The 14,596-nt window shown below is 42.1% G+C and overlaps 5 protein-coding genes across 5 annotated transcripts; all 5 read left to right on the top strand.

The window, feature by feature from the left end:
* The first annotated feature begins 1,520 nt into the window (after positions 1–1,520).
* On the top strand, positions 1,521–3,201 carry LOC123104701 (auxin-responsive protein SAUR36-like). The gene has a single exon (XM_044526576.1). The coding sequence runs from the start codon at positions 2,565–2,567 to the stop codon at positions 2,982–2,984; it is 420 nt and encodes a 139-aa protein (XP_044382511.1). The 5' UTR covers positions 1,521–2,564; the 3' UTR covers positions 2,985–3,201.
* A 498-nt stretch (positions 3,202–3,699) lies between these two features.
* Positions 3,700–4,693, top strand: LOC123104699 (auxin-responsive protein SAUR36-like). The gene has a single exon (XM_044526574.1). The coding sequence runs from the start codon at positions 4,053–4,055 to the stop codon at positions 4,485–4,487; it is 435 nt and encodes a 144-aa protein (XP_044382509.1). The 5' UTR covers positions 3,700–4,052; the 3' UTR covers positions 4,488–4,693.
* Positions 4,694–8,333: 3,640 nt separating this feature from the next.
* Positions 8,334–8,954, top strand: LOC123104698 (auxin-responsive protein SAUR36). The gene has a single exon (XM_044526573.1). The coding sequence runs from the start codon at positions 8,404–8,406 to the stop codon at positions 8,836–8,838; it is 435 nt and encodes a 144-aa protein (XP_044382508.1). The 5' UTR covers positions 8,334–8,403; the 3' UTR covers positions 8,839–8,954.
* Positions 8,955–11,852: 2,898 nt separating this feature from the next.
* LOC123104704 (auxin-responsive protein SAUR36-like) lies at positions 11,853–12,478 on the top strand. The gene has a single exon (XM_044526579.1). The coding sequence runs from the start codon at positions 12,059–12,061 to the stop codon at positions 12,476–12,478; it is 420 nt and encodes a 139-aa protein (XP_044382514.1). The 5' UTR covers positions 11,853–12,058.
* Positions 12,479–13,515: 1,037 nt separating this feature from the next.
* LOC123104697 (auxin-responsive protein SAUR36) lies at positions 13,516–14,156 on the top strand. The gene has a single exon (XM_044526572.1). It carries the CDS (start codon positions 13,615–13,617, stop codon positions 14,047–14,049), a length of 435 nt encoding a protein of 144 aa, XP_044382507.1. The 5' UTR covers positions 13,516–13,614; the 3' UTR covers positions 14,050–14,156.
* Positions 14,157–14,596: the final 440 nt, after the last annotated feature.

Raw genomic sequence — 14,596 nt, 5'->3', positions numbered from 1 at the left:
GGAAAGTAAAGTATGTAGATTGCAAATTGATCGTTTGCTACTGCTAGCCTTTTTTCTGTGCTGTTGACTAGCATTTGGAAGCAGAAATCTGTTGGAATTGTAGTTGTTGGTTTGTTGTTTGTGATAGTCTGATAGGGAGTATATAGGCCACGAATGGATAATTTTGCAACTTTAGTGTAAGGTTTCATATGTATTATGGTGTTGTATCCTAGTGTCTTTGCCATCTTTTCTGAAGGAAGTAGGTGTCAGTATCTTATTGATGCTGACTAGTGATGTTCTTCAGCACTCTGTGTGTGGATAAGCTATTTTGGGCAACAATAGCATGAAACTTGTCCACTTATGTTTTTCATTCTCTTTTTGCCTTGATTTGGGGAAAAGCAAATATGAATTGATCAGAGATTTGTGCCTGGATATTTTGCGTTCTGACTTCTCTTCTTAGTAGTGTTTTTATTCTAGTTCAGTTGTTGAATGTAATGTGTCATTTATAAGTTGGGAAAATAGATAATTGCATATGTCCTCTTGAATCAGTTCAACTGGATGATGTAATCATTGATATGGACATTTGGTCTATTATAGCTGTCTCTCGGCAGTTGACCTTTGATCATTAGGTAGTGATGTTCCTTTTCGAGCCATGCGACTGAAGTCATATGTGTCCTCTATCCACTATTAGAGGAAAATACTCAGTAGACTGGGTTTCTCGACTCCTCACTTTCCTTTACCATAACATCCAGATTGCTACTGAAAGGAAAAAGAATCCAGATTCCAAAGCCTGACTTCTGGTCACAAGAGAAACATGGTTAGATTGATCAATTTGGGTAAAAAGAAGGTATCATTGGGGTGTCTAATGCAATCTTAATTAGTAATGGACATATAACAAGATTAAGTATTGGGAATGGCCATGGGTGGTATAGGGAATGGGTGCGAAACTGGTTTGTATTTCTCATGTGCAGTAGAATATGCATCCATATTGGATCTCTCGTCTCTGCCTGGAAGACTGGCGCCGCCGCTGCCGCTGCGTCTGAGCTACCTATTCCGCTGCACATGTCAATGGGCCCACCGCTGGGCGATTGGCAGTGGCGTTGGGCGCATTTCTGGTCTATGCGTCGTACATGCACCGCACGGTGGCTCGGCCACCTTCTCCACTGCACACTGGTGAGGGTTTCAAATCTGCCAGGCCCTCTCATTAGCAGTAGATAGCAATGCAAACATTTTTTTTTCATTTACTCGCTTATGAGAAGGAGTACAACATACAGCTATTTGATGTTTACTTGGGAATACACTGCCCAGTTTCTCAAATCAATGTGGAGGATTGGTTCTGACCTCTGCCTTTGCTCTTCCGCTCGCTAGAAATTAAGATTTACAGTCATATAATGATACACTGGTAGCAAAGCAGAATGCTTAGTAAGCCATCAGTCGACAGATCTTGGTACAGAGCTTTGCTCAAATTTCTAAACCTGGTATAACTATTGGCTGCAGATTATTTGGCACAAAGAAAAAACATTTCGGAGATCTGCTGGGAGCTGGAAGTCATTTCTGAAATACTTGTAAGTTGCCATTACCTCAGAATGCTTTCATGTTGATGCACCTTTCCATTGATTTCTGAATGTGCCTCTTCATTAGAATGATCTTACCCAGTATGCCCCAAAGAAGAATGTACTACTCCCTCCGTTCCAAATTACTCGTCGCAGAAATGGATGTATCTAGAACTAAAATACATCTAGATACATACCTGCGACAAGTAATTTGGAACGGAGGGAGTACTTGTGATTGCATTTTAATAGGGAATGTTTTTATCTAATATACTGCTTTAGAAGGTCTGGTCCTGCAAAGTAAGCTGAATTATATACACACAACAGGACAAAATTTCAGCATCATACATCATGATGATTTCTGGTTAAATTCCAATCATATAGCCGCCCCTACAATTTTAGTCCATTTACGGGTCAAATCGGATGGGGTGTAATCAGCTGCCTCAGTTGAAAGTTGAACCAGGTATTGCCCACAGCAAAATGCAGACCAGGAAACGTGGGTTGAATTAAGTGATCACATGGTGTGCTGCAAATGCAAACTAGAATTCCAACTTGATCAGGGCCCCAAGGATAAGGCATGCCCAGAAACCATGGGTTCTGTCAGCCATCAGCCCTTTCATGCCAAAACACATTTGAGACATGCTGGTATGGATGGCTGGTCATATAATTTTTTAGCTTAATGCCTCTAACAGGTGAAGTAATAAGTCTACAGTACATCAACAATCATGGAGCTGGAAGCATTGGCTCCACCGCACCCCTTACTGATAACCAAAAATCTGGTCCCAAAAAAATCTGATCAAATGATTTGTCACGTTGTCTGCGTCTGCAATATTGCATGCAGAGCACTCATGGCCTTGTCTCCTGTAGTCCTGCCCACCACCTTTTCTGGTAGCTACACATAACCCATCCCTTGAACTATAAATCCATGATCTGCTCAACACAACTTCTTCATCTGCAAACAACACCGCAATCTGTGAAAAGCTCCATCACACCATCAGAGCAGAAGTGCAATTTAGCCAAGAACACATAACAGCCATGATCTATTCAAAGAAGCTTGCTCAACTTGCCAAGAAGTGGCAGAGGATGGTGGCAATCGGTGGCCAGCAGACTGCAGGCACCGACGGATGCTGCAGCACCACCTCTGTCGCAGACAGGGGCCATTGTGTCATGTACACTGCTGATGGGTCTCGGTTCGAGGTTCCGTTGGTGTACCTTGGCACAATGGTCTTCAGTGAGCTCCTGAGGATGTCTCAAGAGGAATTTGGCTTCTCCAGCGATGGCAAGATCACAGTACCTTTTGATGCTTCTGTGATGGAGTATGTGATGTGTTTGATTAGGAGAGATGCCTCTGAAGAGGTTGAAAAGGCGTTCCTGAGCTCCATAGCAAGGCCTTGCCACAGTGCGAGTTGTGTAGCTTCAGTGAGACTTAATCAGCAATTTGCTGTTTGTAGCTAGTGATAAATGTTTTTGTTCAGTTGAATGTAAATTGAAGAATTGTAGGGAATGAAAAGAATATACTGATTTTCTCTTGTCTTAGCAGACCAGTTGATAATTTCACTGAAAATTTTGACATCCTCATTATTATTTATACCCACATCTTTGGTGTTGGTACTCGCTAAATGTTCTAGATAGGACTCAGTCAGCTAGTAGACTGACCGACTTCATTGCTGAACTTTGTAAGACGTTTGCATGAGTTGAAAATTAGATGGTTAGACATTGTTAAGCAAGAGTTGTTCAGAAAGAAATATGAACCTCTCGCTTTCTGTTTTGTTTGTTTGTATTTCTTTTGTTGTGTAAGTTCCTGTTTTGATCAATGAATTTAGCAGCTTTCCTGCTATTTTCCATCAAAGAGATATGATTGCTTCAGGTTTTAACTGAGATATATGGTCCAGTAGAACTGATTACCGCTCACCAATGATAATAAGCTAGTTGTAGTCCTGTAGGACCGTATAGGAGAGTGTAAGAAGCAGCGACGAAATGGAGCTCACATGAGATGCTACTAATCAAACAGACAACCAGCAAAATATTTTATGAAATTGCCGGCAAGCTGTTCACTTATTTGAACCACTAAACGCATTAAAACTGGCTGTTCAGAAACAATGGGCATGGAAAACCGTCAGACTATGTATATATTTAAATAATTTATATCTCATCTCCCGCAGAACTGTTCCTCACTGTTCACATGTTGGACCCAACTTACATGTAGTCCTCATGAAGCATGCCCCTGATCCATTAAGCAGGTCAGTATGGCGGCACATTGTGATATCCAATTGCCCAAACACTACCACTGCTGTCTGTAACAAGTGCCAAAGGGGCCTCTAAACATTGCATGTTTGAAGCTCATGGCCTTGTCCCTTGCCAGCTTGCTTTGATAGCTCCACTTAAGCTGCATGCCTATCTTCCGCCCACCTATAAATATTCAGCTCTGAACCACAGGTTCCATCCACAAGCAAAGCACTACCACTAGCTTAGCACTCGACACAAAACTCTGAGCTTTCTGCCAAGAAAGAAGGTGATACAACCATGGTCAGTGCCAAGAGACTTTCTCAAATGGCAAGGAAGTGGCAAAGAGTGGCAGCCATCGGGAGGAAGAGGCTCATGTGGACTTCAGCAAAAGAAGTCGATGAGTGCTGCACGTCTGTGGCAGTGAAGGGCCACTGCGCCATGTACACTGCTGATGGGAGGCGGTTTGAGGTGCCATTGGCGTACCTCAGCACGACGATCATCGGGGAGCTCCTGAGGATGTCTCAGGAGGAGTTTGGCTTCACAAGCGATGGAAGGATAACCCTGCCTTGTGATGCAGCTGTGATGGACTATGTCATGTGCTTGCTCAGAAGGAACGCATCAGAAGAGGTAGAGAGAGCTTTCTTGAGCTCTGTGGTGAGACCTTGCCACTATGGAAATGGTTTGGAGCCATCTATTGGAGTTAGCCAGCAAGTAGCTGTTTCTGGCTTCTGAGGATTCAGTGTTCGTTTTACCTTCTTTTGTCTCTCCATCCTTTTGGATGATGTAAATAGTTCTATGTAGGAGATAGGAAATGAAAGAATCATATGGCAAGTTGACCATTTGACTCTTGTCTTGACTTCTGTCTGCTTAGTTCCTCAACTCTGTTTGTCTGGCGAATTAAGATAAGGCTCTATTGCGTAAGGCAGCAAACTTCAGACTAAAGTTGATGCAAGCACACCAAACTTTGAACAGAGGTTGGTACTAGTTTAGCAAAATGGTATGCAATCATGGCCATTTAAAGTTATCTTTTGCAATAACTGTTACAAGTTACAACCTCTTAATCACCAATTTTATTCTAGGCGGTCAAAACTAAAAAAGAAGGCAAGAAAATCCTGTTCATAGGAAACTGTAAGAACAAAATGTGAAGTGGAGTTCACATATGAGATGCTGCTAATCAAACAGACCATCAACTAATTAAAGAAGTGATGTGAGATTATTGAGCAAGCTATTTGGACCACTGAAGACCTTGAATCTGGTGGTTCAGCAACAACTCTTTATGGTCATAGCCAACTTTGAGATTATATCTCCCACCTCAGGGGCCACCCTATATATGTAACCAGGATATAAGCAAGCAGTCAAATAATTTGTATCATGATGCACAATCACAAGAGAGTATACATTGTCAGTGATCATGTGACAGATCCTTGCACAAACTGAATGCAAACTAAGAAATTCTGAATAGATATGGCTAAATCTTGTATAACTATTGCCTGCAGGTTATTTGACATGGGATGCAGTATTTCCAAGATCCGCCAAGGGCCAGAAGTTACTCTCACAATGCTTGTAAGCTCCCATTACCTCTGAATGTTTTCATTTTTTCACATGCATAAGTTGATTTCAGACTCTGCTTTTTCTATAGACTATTCTGAAAACAAGGTCTCAAAGTAGGATGTAGTTGTGATTGCGTTTTATGGATTGTCCTGCTTGTGTACTGTTTCAGAGGATCCAATCCTGCATACACAGCTGAATGATATCCAACATTTTAACATGATACATCATGATGGCACCCAGGTTATGACTTGATTGAAATTAAGTGGATACAATAAAAAAATAAGTTAAATTAGACTACTTACTATTTCAGTCTACTAATATATTCTGTGTATATGCAAAGATAATATAATACAAAAACTCTAAGGTGCCGTAGAAAAATTATATGTTATTTCTTTTATTTTCTATATCGGAGGGGTTTGTTCGAAGAATATCAAATAGATGCACTAGAATTTTGGTCTATTTAGGTGCCCCTATAGATCCAGCAGTCTTGTTTTAAAGTTGAAACAATACACAATATCCAGAGGAAAATGAAAACCAGGAAACATGGCTTGAACGAAGCAATCGCGTGACCCCACTGCGAATGCAAATTATATATTGAATGCTGACATGTTCAGGGCCAGAAGCATAGGTGGTACACATGAACCATGAGTTCTACCAGTCTTCTCACGCTGCAACACATTCGAGACATGGTGATATGGAGGGCTGATCCATGAAAAATATCTTAGCTTTTTTAACCATTGCGCGCGCCAGTACTACAGTACACTTTCATTTAACCAGTATTGGTTGCTGCATCACATGCCATACAACTGGCCTCATCAAAATCTTATCAAATCAGACTGTCTCTTCAGCATTGCACATGCCATGTTTATAGCCTTGTCTCCTGTGGTCCTGTCCACACTTGTGCTCATAGCTACACCTAACCCTTCTACTGCTCTCTTCCTTCAAATATAAATTCACAGTTTGCTCACACAACCACTTCATCCACGAACAAGATAGCAATCTAAGCGTCACACCTTCCTAAGAAAAAGAGCATTTTAGGAAGAACACCACAGAACCATGATTTCCAAAGAAGCTGGCTCAACTGGCTAAGAAGTTGCAGAGGCTGGTGGCAGTTGGTGGCCAGGAGACTGCAGACACTGACGGATGCTGCAGCACCGGTTCCGTTGCAGACAGGGGCCATTGTGTTGTGTACACCGCCGATGGATCGCGGTTTGAGGTCCCATTGGCTTACGTTAGCACAATTGTCTTCAGAGAGCTCCTACGGATATCTCGGGAGGAGTTTGGCTTCACCTGCAATGGCAAGATCACATTGCCCTGTGATGCCTCTATGATGGTATACAGTGCGAGTTGTTTGGCGCCATCAGCTGGATTTTATCAGCAACTTTCTGTTTGTAGCTAGTAGTATATGTTTTTGTTCAATTAGATGTCAATTGTCAGGACAATAGGAAATACAACAAAGATACCTATTTTCTCATCTTAGCAGACTGCTGTGAATTTTCTGGAAATGTCAGTTTCCTGTGATTATTCCATCAGCATCTTTTGTGTTACTACTCGCTCTTGATAAGATTCAGCAAGCTTTCTTGTGAAAAAGAAGTCAGCCTGCTAATCAGTCAATTAGTTTCGTTGATGAATTTTGTAAGACGTTTGAATAACTTGAAAAAATAGTCAACGAAGAATTTGAAGCTGCACTTACGTTTGCCAAATTGTCAAGCGATGATGAAAGAAGAAAAAACTAAGGGCTTAAACCTTGATTACATAAGTGTCAAAAAGATGAACTTGAACTGGAACCAACCACGACATGAACCTCCTTTCTTTTGTTCCATTTGCTTGTTTCTCATCTGATCGTGTTGTAAATTCCTGATCTGAGTAATGAACTTGGCAGCTCTCCTGCTATATTGGAAAAAGAGATACGATTGCCTTGAGTCTCAACCTAGAAATGTGGTCTACATCTGCAATGCTAGCTAGGTGTTGTTTTGTTAAGCAGCGCTTTGGTTGTTGCGAGACTAGCAACTTGCTGGACAGTTCATACGGTCTGCATGAGTTCTTAGTCCCTGCTACTTCCTTATAGGATCCTAATGAAAAGCACAATTTTGTGCTGGATCGGGGCATTATATTAGTAATCCCATTTGGACGGATTTATCAGATTGGGGGATATTATTGCTTGGCAGTTTTGTAAATTCACTCAAATGACTAAACCTGGTATAACTATTGGCTGCAGATTATTTGGCACGAGGACAGCATTTGAGAGATCTGCCGAGGGCTGGAAGTCATTTCTGTAATACTTGTAAGTTCCCATTACCTCAGAATGCTTTCATGTTTACGCGCTTATTCATTAATTTCTGAATGTGCCTCTTCCTTAGAATGATAATCTGACCCAGTATGTCCCAAAGAAGAACGTACTTGCGATTTTATTTTAGTTAAGGGATTTTTTCTCGAGCACTGCTTTAGAAGGTCTGGTCCTGCAACCTAAGCTGAAATATATATGCACAATGGGACAAAATTTCAACATCATGAAATGGGAGTTCACATGAGATGCTACTAATCAAACAGACAACCAGCAAAAGGTTTTATGAAATTGCCAGGCAAGTTGTTCACTTGTTTGGACCACTGAACACATTAAAACTGGTTGTTCAGAAACAATGGGCGTGCAAAACCGTCGGACTATGTATCTCAATCTCAGAGGATATCTAGATCTTCCAATAATATCAAGATATCCTCCCACAGAACTGTCTCTCACTGTTCACATGTTGGACCCAACTTTTACATGTAGTCCTCATGAAGCATGCCCCTGACCCATTAAGCAGGCCGGTATGGCGGCACGTTGTGATATCCAATCACCCAAACACTACCACTATTGGCTCCAACAGGTGCCAAAGAGCAAAGGGGTAGCCTCTAAACATTGCATGTTCGAAGCTCATGGCCTTGTCCCTTGCCAGCTTGCTTTGATAGCTGCACTTAAGCTGCATGCATATCTTCCCCCACCTATAAATACATCAGCTCTGAACCACTGGTTCCATCCACAAGCAAAGCACTACCACTAGCTTAGCACTCGACACAAAACTCTGAGCTTTCTGCCAAGAAAGAAGGTGATACAACCATGGTCAGTGCCAAGAGACTTTCTCAGATGATAAGGAAGTGGCAAAGAGTGGCAGCCATCAGGAGGAAGAGGCTCATGTGGACTTCAGCAAAAGAAGTCGATGAGTGCTGCACGTCAGTGGCAGTGAAGGGCCACTGCGCCATGTACACTGCTGACGGGAGGCGGTTTGAGGTGCCATTGGCGTACCTCAGCACGACGATCATCGGGGAGCTCCTGAGGATGTCTCACGATGAGTTTGGCTTCACAAGCGATGGAAGGATAACCCTGCCTTGTGATGCAGCTCTAATGGACTATGTCATGTGCTTGCTCAGAAGGAACGCATCAGAAGAGGTAGAGAGAGCTTTCTTGAGCTCTGTGGTGAGACCTTGCCACTATGGAAATGGTTTGGAGCCATCCATGGGAGTTAGCCAGCAAGTAGCTGTTTCTGGCTTCTGAGGATTCAGTGTTCGTTTTACCTTCTTTTTACTGTCCATCCTTTTGGATGATGTGAATAGTTCTATGTAGGAGATAGGAAATGAAAGAATCATATGGCAAGTTGACCATTTGACTCTCGTCTTGACTCCTGACTGCTTAGTTTCATAACTGTTCTTTCTGCAACGAATTAAGCTAAAGGGTCTATTGTGTAAGACAAGGAAGTTCAGACTATACTTGATGAGTCTGGCATGCTGATTTTTGCAAGCACACCAAAAATTGAACAGAACTTGGTACTAGTTTAGCAAAATGGTATGGAATCATGGTCATGTAAAGTTATCTTTTGCAATAACTGTTAGAACCTCTTGCAGATCACCAACCTTATTTTAGGCGGTTAAAACTAAAAAAAAGAACTAAGAAATCCTGATAAAATCTTACAGGAAACTGTAAGAACAACAAGCGAACTGGAGTTCACATATGAGATGTTGCTAATGAAACAGACCATCAACTAAAGAGGTGGTGTGAGATTATTGAATCTGCTGGTTCAGCAACAACTCATTATGGGCATAACCAACTGTCAGATTATATATCTCCATCTTAGGGTCCACCCTATATATTTTACCAGGATGTGCTCAAGCACTCAAATAATTTGTATCATGATGCACAATCACAAGAGAGTATACAGTGTGAGTGATCATGTGACAGATCCTTGCACAAACTGAATGCAAACTAAGAAATTATGACCAGTTGGCTAAATCTTGTATAACTATTGCCTGCAGGTTATTTCACATGGGGATGCGGCATTTCCAAGATACACTGAAGTTATTCTCGCAATGCTTGTAAGCTGCCATTACCTCTGAATGCTTTCATGTTTTCGCATGTATTAAGTTGATTTCAGACTCTTCTTTTTCTATAGACTATTCTGAAATACAATGTCTCAACGTAGGATGTACTTGTGGTTGCATTTTGATATGGATTGTCCTTCTTGTGTACTGTTTCAGAGGATCTGATCCTGCACACTCAGCTGAATGATATCCAACATTTTAACATCATACATCATGACGGCACCAGGTTATGACTTGATTGAAATTAAGTGGATGCAATGTTTTTTTTAATTAGACTACTTACTGTTCCAGTCTACTAATCTATTCTATGTATATTCAAAGATAATACTCCATCATGATGTATAATAGAACGCCCTGATCCGGTATAATAGTAAGATTCTAAAGTGTCACAGAAAAAATTATATGTACTGGATCGGGGCGTTCTATTAGTATTACCGATTTGGACGGATTTATCAGATTAGGGGTATTATTGTTTGGCAGTTTTTTAAGCTCGTTCATGAACCTTTCTCCTGCCCACTTGAACGTTTCTTTGTAAATTTCTGGGTCTGAGGCCATGTAGCTGTAAAGAAGAATATGTTGACTTGTTCTGTTCAAGTCCTAAAAGCAACCAGTCATTTAGCTCCGCAGAAATATATACACCGGAGGAACAATGTTTCTAACTATTTTTTCGATTGCTTAATCGGTTGCAAAACTAAAATTCTTTGCATCCTCTTTCCTGTTTCCAACATCGAACTACTTTACATACAAAAGTACAGAAAATGATGACAATTAGCAACTGCAGAGAATAACATGTTGGCTCCCACAGGTGGAGCTGCATGGTAGCATGGCACCACCATGGAGCCAAGGAACACTTATAGTAGGACATGCATTCATGTTGGATCACTTGCCACTGCCTGGAAGACTGACGCCGCCACCGCCGGCACGCCCGGCACATGTCAGTGGGTCCTTCGTTGGGCGATTGGCGGTGGGGTCGGGCACGTTTCTGGTCTACGCATCGTAGGTGCGCTGCGTGATGGCTCGACCACCTCCTCCACTTCACACTCCGGTGAGGGTTTCAAATCTGTCATGCCGGCTCATGAGCAGTGGGTAGCGACACAAACAATTTCTTTTCAGTTACTCTCTTACGAGAAGTCGAGAAGGAGTACGTCGTACAGCTATTTGATGTTTGCTTGGGAATACACTGCCTAATTTCTCAAATCACTGTGGATGATTGCTTCTGACCTCTGCCTTTGCTCTTCTGCTCACTAGAAATTAAGATTCAGTCATATAATGATGCACTGGTAACACAGTAGAATGCTTAGTAAGCTATCATTTGACATATCTTGATACAGAGCTGTGCTCAAATGGCTAAACCTGGTATAACTATTGGCTGCAGATTATTTGGCATGAGGACACAGCATTCCGGAGATCTGCCGAGGACTGGAAGTCATTTCTGAAATACTTGTAAGTTGTCATTACCTCAGAATGCTTTCATGTTTATGCACCTATTTATTGATTTCTGAATGTGCCTCGCCATTAGAATGATAATCTGACCCAGTATGTCCCAAAGAAGAATGTACTTGCGATTGCATTTTAATAGGGGGTGTTTTCTCGAGTACCGCTTTAGAAGGTCTGGTCCTGCAAACCTAAGCTGAATTATATACGCACAATGGGACAACATTTCAACATCATACATCATTATATTGCCCTATTTAAATTTCAATCATATAACCGCCCCTAGAATTTTAGCCCATTTAGGGGTTGAATCGGACTGGTCAGAATCAGATGCCACAGTTGTAAGTTGGAACCAGGTACTACCCACAGCAAAGCACAGACCAGAAAATGCGTGTCAAATGAAGTGATCACATGGTGTGCTGCAAATGCAAACTAGAATATACCTCTTGATATTGTAGCAAGTTGCCTGAGTTGCATACCAACTTGATCAGGGCCCCAAGGATAAGGCATGCCCACAAGCCATGATCCCCATCAGGCAGCCTTCTCATGCCAAAACACACTTGAGACAGGGTGGTATGGATGGCTGGTCCTGTATAATTTTTTTAGCTTAATGCCTCTAGCAGTTGAAGGAATCAGTACTACAGTAGAGCAGCAATCACCCAACTAGAAGTATTTGCTCCATCCCTCACCGATAACCAAAAATCTGATCCCCCAAAATATTTGATCAAATCATTTATCACATTGTCTGCAGCTGCAACATTGCATGCGGAGCACTCATGGCCTTGTCTCCTGCAGCTCCCGCCCCACCATCTTTTCTGGTAGCTACACATGACCCACTCCTTTGACTATAAACCCATGACCCGCGCAACACAACTTCTACATCTCCAAACGACACAGCAATCTGTGCAAAAGTGTATCACACCATCAGAGCCAAAGTGCATTTTAGCCAAGAACACATAGCAACCATGATCCATTCAAAGAAGCTTGCTCAGCTTGCCAAGAAGTGCCAGAGGCTGGTGGCAGCTGGTGGCCAGCAGACTGCAGACACCGACGGATGCTGCAGCACTGCCTCTGTTGCAGACAGGGGTCACTGTGTCATGTACACTGTTGATGGATCACGGTTCGAGGTCCCTTTGGTGTACCTTGGCACAATGGTCTTCGGTGAGCTCCTGAGGATGTCTCAAGAGGAATTTGGCTTCTCTAGTGATGGCAAGATCAAATTACCTTTTGATGCCTCTGTGATGGCCTATGTGATGTGTTTGATTAGGAGAGAGGCCTCTGAAGAGGTTGAGAAGGCGTTCCTGAGCTCCATAGCAAGGCCTTGCCACAGTGCGAGTTATGTGGCTTCAGTGAAACTTAATCAGCAATTTGCTGTTTGTAGCTAGTGATAAATGTTTTGTTCAGTTGAATGTAAATTATAAGAGTTGTAGGAATGCAAGGAAGATACATATTTTCTCATCTTAGCAGATCAGTGTGATATTTTCGCTGAAAATCTTGAATTACTCATGATTATTTACATCCACATCTTTGGTGTTCGTACTTCTCTAAATGTTCTAGATAGGACTCAGGCAGCCAGTAGACTGACCGACTTCATTGCTGAACTTTGAAAGACGTTTGCATAAGTTCAAAATTAGATGATTAGGCATTGTTAAGCAAGTGTCCAGAAAGAAGTACGAACCTCTCGTCTTCTGTTTTGTTTGTTTTGTCTTTCTTTTGTTGTTGTGTAAGTTTCTGCTTTGGTCAATGGATTTAGCAGGTTTCCTTCTATTTTTCAGAAAGAGATACGACTACTTCAAGTCTCAACGGAGAAATATTGTCCAGTAGAACTGCTTACCACTCAATAATGACAATAAGTTTTCAGTCCAAAAATAAAATGACAGCAAGTTAGTTGTAGTCCAGTAGGTCTATATTGTGGAGTGTAAGAAGCAGCGACCAAATGGAGTTCACATGAGATGCTACTAATCAAACAGACAACCAGCAAAAGATTTTATGAAATTGGCAGGCAAGTTGTTCACTTGTTTGGACTTTGGACAGTAAACACATTAAAACTGGTTGTTCAGAAACAATGGGCGTGGAAAACCGTCAGACTATGTATCTCAATCTCAGGCGATATCCAGATCTTTAAATAATTGATATCTCATTTCCCACAGAACTGTCTCTCACTGTTCACATGTTGGACCCAACTTACATGTAGTTCTCATGAAGCATGCCCCTGATCCATTGAGCAGGCCAGTATGACGGCACATTGTGATATCCAATCACCCAAGCACTACCACTATTGGCTCCAACAGGCACCAAAGAGCAAAGGGGTAGCCTCTAAACATTGCATGTTCGAAGCTCATGGCCTTGTCCCTTGCCAGCTCGCTTTGATAGCTGCACTTAAGCTGCATGCATATCTCCCCCCACCTATAAATACATCAGCTCTGAACCGCCGGTTCCATCCACAAGCAAAGCACTACCACTAGCTTAGCACTCGACACAAAACTCTGAGCTTTCTGCCAAGAAAGAAGGTGATACAACCATGGTCAGTGCCAAGAGACTTTCTCAGATGATAAGGAAGTGGCAAAGAGTGGCAGCCATCAGGAGGAAGAGGCTCATGTGGACTTCAGCAAAAGAAGTCGATGAGTGCTGCACGTCAGTGGCAGTGAAGGGCCACTGCGCCATGTACACTGCTGACGGGAGGCGGTTTGAGGTGCCATTGGCGTACCTCAGCACGACGATCATCGGGGAGCTCCTGAGGATGTCTCACGATGAGTTTGGCTTCACAAGCGATGGAAGGATAACCCTGCCTTGTGATGCAGCTCTAATGGACTATGTCATGTGCTTGCTCAGAAGGAACGCATCAGAAGAGGTAGAGAGAGCTTTCTTGAGCTCTGTGGTGAGACCTTGCCACTATGGAAATGGTTTGGAGCCATCCATGGGAGTTAGCCAGCAAGTAGCTGTTTCTGGCTTCTGAGGATTCAGTGTTCGTTTTACCTTCTTTTTTCTGTCCATCCTTTTGGATGATGTAAATAGTTCTATGTAGGAGATAGGGAATGAAAGAATCATATTGGAAGTTGACTATTTGACTCTCGTCTTGACTCCTGACTGCTTAGTTCCATAACTCTTATTTTTGCGACGAATTTAGCTAAGGTTCTATTGTGTAAGACAAGGAAGTTCAGACTAAAGTTGATGAGTCTGGCATGCTGATTAGCACACCAAAAATCGAACAGAACTTGTTACTAGTTCAGCAAATGGTATGGAATCATGGTCATGTAAAGTTATCTTTTGCAGTAAGTGTTAGAACCTCTCGCAGATCACTAATCTTATTCTAGGCGCTCAAAACTAAAAAAATAAGGTAAGAAAATCCTGTTAAGGCCTCCTTTGGTTCATAGGGTAGGAAAATCGTAGGAATAGGAAAGTCATAGGAAATGAGATGACATGTATCTCAAATCCTATGAGTAGGAATAGGAAAGAAGATGCCCTTTGATTCACATCATAGGATTTTTTTTCATTGAGTCTAG

This window comes from Triticum aestivum, chromosome 5A (assembly GCF_018294505.1).
Source record: "Triticum aestivum cultivar Chinese Spring chromosome 5A, IWGSC CS RefSeq v2.1, whole genome shotgun sequence".
Taxonomy (NCBI): domain Eukaryota; kingdom Viridiplantae; phylum Streptophyta; class Magnoliopsida; order Poales; family Poaceae; genus Triticum; species Triticum aestivum.
This window is presented reverse-complemented; position numbering and strand designations above follow the sequence as displayed.

Excerpts from the sequence above, each read along its gene's own strand:
- LOC123104701 (XM_044526576.1), top strand. The coding sequence starts at position 2,565 with ATGATCTATTCAAAGAAGCTTGCTCAACTTGCCAAGAAGTGGCAGAGG.
- LOC123104698 (XM_044526573.1), top strand. The coding sequence starts at position 8,404 with ATGGTCAGTGCCAAGAGACTTTCTCAGATGATAAGGAAGTGGCAAAGA.
- LOC123104697 (XM_044526572.1), top strand. The coding sequence starts at position 13,615 with ATGGTCAGTGCCAAGAGACTTTCTCAGATGATAAGGAAGTGGCAAAGA.
- LOC123104699 (XM_044526574.1), top strand. The coding sequence starts at position 4,053 with ATGGTCAGTGCCAAGAGACTTTCTCAAATGGCAAGGAAGTGGCAAAGA.
- LOC123104704 (XM_044526579.1), top strand. The coding sequence starts at position 12,059 with ATGATCCATTCAAAGAAGCTTGCTCAGCTTGCCAAGAAGTGCCAGAGG.